Here is a 4,434-nt window from a genome sequence, read left to right as displayed (position 1 = left end):
ATGAGGGTGCCGGTGCTGCCGCTGGCCTTGCTCGCTCTCCTGATCACGGCACATGAAGGAAACGGTGAGGGAAACACCGTGAAGCTCTGCGGGAGAGACTTTGTCAGAGCCATTGTCTTCACCTGCGGCGGCTCTCGGTGGAAAAGGCATTTGACTGATTATCACTACCTGTTTGGTAAGTACTAATTAATGCGGTACAGGCTAATCAGCCTCTGCAAGGCGTGCCTAGCTCCCGGGGATTCGGAGGAACTAGATCACCTGCGGGCTAAGGGCAGAGCTGCGCCCTTGGCTGCTGCTGCTCCCCTACACAGGTGTGTCTCAAGCACGAACAGCGTGGGCTTCCAGACAGCAAAGCAAAGCTGTTGGCTTGTGAGCAGCTTGCTTGGCGTGATATTTTGCTACATAAAAAGCCTTTAGATCGAGATGTTCCAAGTCAACCTGAGGAATGATGAGTTAAGCCCAAGGCTATCACTGAAAACCTCTATGCCACAACATTTTAAAGGTCAGAGACAACCTCTGCTGCAGCCAACGCAAGTTTTTTACCATTGTCTTCAGTAGGACACGCCGCTTTCCCCACCAGGAACCAGAAACTGCCTTACAACTTCAGAATATTGTAATTAAAGTATGTTGAAAATATACTCTGCAGTTTAAGTATCCTCACATGGTGGTGTTTGTATTTATATTTATTAACTCAGCCACTACACGCACTGCTAGAAATTTGTACCCTGACAGGTCAAAACAACTAGGAGAAAGAAAACAAATGAGGCAGCCGAGAGGACAGAGGCTTTCTACACTTTCCATGCAGTAACATCTGCCTTCTTTGAAAATTCTATTGTAGCAGCAGCTTTAAACAAACACAAAAAGCGATGCCACCTGCAACATCCTACCCGTGAGTCTGTTATAGGAGCAGAACCCCCCCACTGCTACACTTAGCAAGATAACTACTCTGCCTTTAAAAACTCCACGAGGCAGTGCCCGTTGTACTGTGGTATTTAAAATGCACCTGAATTGTGAGTGTAATTTAAGCAGGAACATCTAGGAACTGTGAAATTGTGGGTATCTGACGCCTTAACATAATACCTGCGTTCCAGGAAACCCACAACCAGTTCCAGGTTAACGTGCTGGTCTGACACATCAAATCACGGTTTTACCCTTCAAAGCAAATCTATCAGTGCAAGGCTGATAAGGCAACTGCTCCTACAAAGCACGCTCTTCACTATAAATCCATAAATTACTGGGTTTTTAACACATTGCTCACAGGATGTGTACCTCACACAGGTATCTTAATACTGCCCTGCTGAGAAGTCAGTCATCTGGCACATCTCAGCTGCTCACACCAGAAACACGGCAGAATTCATACTTTCAGCTCCCCGGAGGCTGCTCTGCCTTTCTAGTAAAGAGAAATATTATAAACTACTCACGATTCCACGACCTCTAATTTTTAGCTTCTAATTTTTATATGACAGAGAGTGAAAACCCCCTGCCCTTCTCCCAAGAGAACAGTTATGCCAACACCTTGATGTACGCAGACCAGAGGCCAGCGGCTGACAGCGAAGACATCGACAACAGCGAGCCCAAGACACAGCGAGACTTGCGACGCGCCAGCAAAACTGCTATACTAAAAAAGCGCGAAGTAGCCAAACTGCTTACCACTTCCTGCTGCAGCGTTGGCTGCAGCGAGAGAGATATCAGTTCCCTGTGCTAGAACGCAGGAGGCGCTGAGGAGGTTCAATGTCACAGCTATCATGTATTAAAATAATCATGATGTAAAACACGATTATTTCAGTTGTATTCGTTAACTGTAGCTTTATTCTTTGGAGTACACTAGGGAGTAAAGGCTGAATGTTAAATGTTGTAGTGCAAACCAGCTAACAGCTGCAGTGACAATTCAGGTTGGGCTGACTGGATTCCACAAAGTGCTCAGAGTTAAACTTTTAGTCACAAGTACAAGTATTTCTTCCCATCTACCTACTCTTCCAGCTTCAGCTTTGCATGTAACACGTAATAAAATAACCAATTTATTACACACCCGTTCTCTTAGTTATGAAAATCCAAAGGCCTGTTTCACCTGTGAAATATGGGGAGCAAAAAGCTTGTCTTCAGCATCAAACCAAAGCAGCGCAGGCAGCTCTGTGCAGGGCCTCCACGTGAGGCCCCCCCAGTCAGACCCTCACCACAGCAGACGAGTCCTCTCATCAGTCAGCGCGAGCCCCAGAACTGGGCAGGCAGTAGCGGTGGCTTATTTACCATTCCAGCTGCTTCCAGTAACATCTTCCCGAGGTTCTACAGACGGTTAATTTGCACCCAGGGAGATGAGAAATACACTCCAGAGCTCAGAGGGCTGTATGTCCCCTCTTAGCTGCAGGCAGGTATCAGCCGAGAACCCCAATCCAGATTTTTGTTCGCTAGATTCAAGCACTTTTAATAGAAAGACCCAGACACATTTCACCTACATACTCTAAGCATGATAAAATTGAAGATTTTTCACTTGATTTCAAGCATTATGGGACCGAGCTAGTCTGCTCCAAGCAGAACAAACCACTTTCTCTGAGCTACCTCACCTGCACTCAGGACTTTTCTTGGGGGTCAGGGAAGCCAGGCCAGCCCCCTGCGAGCAAAGCTCCCCATCCCTTTGCTCTCCACTTCCCTCCCGCCATCTCTGCACCCAGCTACTGCAGCTCAACGGGACAGTGTCTGCAATACAGCGTCTGCATGGAGCCGGGGCCACAGGGCCTGGCACGTATTTAACTGTCCACACACGTCATTTAACAGGGATGGTTTTAAAATGCTTTTAACTTTCCATAAAATCCCTCTGTGGTTTCTACTTGGGGATCACGCAGTGAGGGCAAATTCAGTTAGAAAACAGTATTACAGGGATACCCAGTTCTGAAAGCAGCTAGAAATCAGGTGCAAAACGGCATGTCACAGGGAATCACTTCCCAGAGAAAGCTCTGGGAAATACAGTTACTACACTGACTGCCGAAAGGCTTATGGTAACCACATTTCAAAAGTGGAGAATGTTGCCCTGGTACTTTACAACCGTTTTCAACAACAGAAATGGGAAGAGTTAGGCTGAACATTCACCTCTCCTACTGTTAAATTCAACTACCTCCTTATTCAAAATAGACAGCAAAGACATTTGCAAGAGCAAACAGCGAAGCGTTCTTGAAGACGTACGATGAAAACGTATCGCTCGCAGGATCCCACAGGCACCGGCTTCCTATTTGCATGCTCTGGTCATTCAGCTGCCCAATATGTGTAACCACAACAATCTTGTACCTTGGTATCCTAAGGTCTTTTACCCGAGCCTTAATAACCTGCAAGAGAAAAACAGGTTTAGACACAAGCGGTGAGGTCTCTTTACAGGGGATGCTCAGCGATTTGGTTTTCTGGGGCAAACAAGTGCAAGCAGTGCAGCACTGAGCCCTTGCAACAATCCTGATGACAATCTTTGAACTGCAGCATGGGAAACACCGTGAACTCCTTCAGCCCCGTGGGCCGGCGGCATGTACGCTGCTGCGGTCGTTTCACGAGAGACCCAACACTTCCACTGGCTAAAAGCAGGCATGCCTTCCTACAGAACGGCAAGCAGAGATCTTAAAGAAGGAGTTACTATACGTGAATGCCATATTCTCCTCCATATGGGTTCAGCTAACCTGCCGATCGCAGGGGGAGAAGGAAGAGCACACAGTACTGCTTTTTTAAGGCTGGTGAGGTCTTCTGGGCCATACCAGCTCTAAGATTAAAGGGTCAGGCCAGTCTTTTCTCAGCAGCAAGACTGGATTTAACCAAGAAGGAGCCTGCACACGTGTCACTGTACCGAATTCAGCCACTACCATAACTGGCCTATTTCATAAAGATCTGATACACGCTTCAAACTTATTAATGGCATTTCTGGACGGGGCAACCACAGCATGGAGTTTTACTGCATCGTGTGCCACCGCTGCTCCAACACACCTCGTTGTTAACTCATACAAGCCTGCACCCAGGTCAGAGCAACCCTTGGCGCAACTTGACAGCTTCCTTCAGCACTTGTTTTCCACTTCATGTTTATATTTGGGGACCTTCCCCACCTCCCTGACGTGCTATCGAGGTGTGAGGGCAAAATGGTGCAGCGGTACCTCAGCGATGTCCTTCGCCATGTCCCTGCACCGGGCCGGCTCGTAGGGCTGCTCCCTCAGGTAGCTCCCCAACACATCCTTCAGTATAGCATCCACCACCGCCACCGGGAAGCGCTCGGAGGGACCTGAGGGGCAGAACGTGAGGTTAAGCTCGGTTTTCTGAGAGAAAACACACGGAGCCGAAACCAGGGGAGGGCGCGTCGTTCCGCCCCCGAAGCGCCCGGTCGTGGGACCTACCCGAGCGGGGGTCGCTGCCGGGCGGGCCGCTATGCATCCCTGCTCCGGGGCTGAGGGGAGCCGGAAGGGTGGGATG

General features: G+C 48.8%; 2 protein-coding genes across 2 annotated transcripts; one reads left to right on the top strand and one right to left on the bottom strand.

The window, feature by feature from the left end:
- LOC104505727 (insulin-like peptide INSL5) lies at nt 1-1,705 on the top strand. Its single transcript, XM_010146415.1, has 2 exons — nt 1-175; nt 1,467-1,705. Exons 1-2 carry the CDS (start codon nt 1-3, stop codon nt 1,703-1,705), a joined length of 414 nt encoding a protein of 137 aa, XP_010144717.1.
- Nucleotides 1,706-3,113: 1,408 nt separating this feature from the next.
- TCTEX1D1 (Tctex1 domain containing 1) lies at nt 3,114-4,246 on the bottom strand (the record flags this gene model as incomplete). The annotated part of the gene is made up of 2 exons (XM_010146414.1): nt 3,114-3,317; nt 4,122-4,246. Coding segments are annotated over 2 exons (329 nt in total), but the record flags the coding sequence as incomplete, so codon positions are not given.
- Nucleotides 4,247-4,434: the final 188 nt, after the last annotated feature.

This window comes from Eurypyga helias, unplaced genomic scaffold, assembly GCF_000690775.1.
Source record: "Eurypyga helias isolate BGI_N326 unplaced genomic scaffold, ASM69077v1 scaffold22082, whole genome shotgun sequence".
Taxonomy (NCBI): domain Eukaryota; kingdom Metazoa; phylum Chordata; class Aves; order Eurypygiformes; family Eurypygidae; genus Eurypyga; species Eurypyga helias.
Note: the sequence above shows the minus strand (reverse complement) of the source record. Positions and strands in the feature narration are given on the sequence as shown.

What these genes read in the sequence shown, in the direction of transcription:
- LOC104505727 (XM_010146415.1), top strand. Translation starts at nt 1, where the DNA reads ATGAGGGTGCCGGTGCTGCCGCTGGCCTTGCTCGCTCTCCTGATCACG. An exon ending in TGATTATCACTACCTGTTTG is followed by an intron (nt 176 to 1,466) that starts GTAAGTACTAAT and finishes TTTATATGACAG; the next exon opens with AGAGTGAAAACCCCCTGCCC.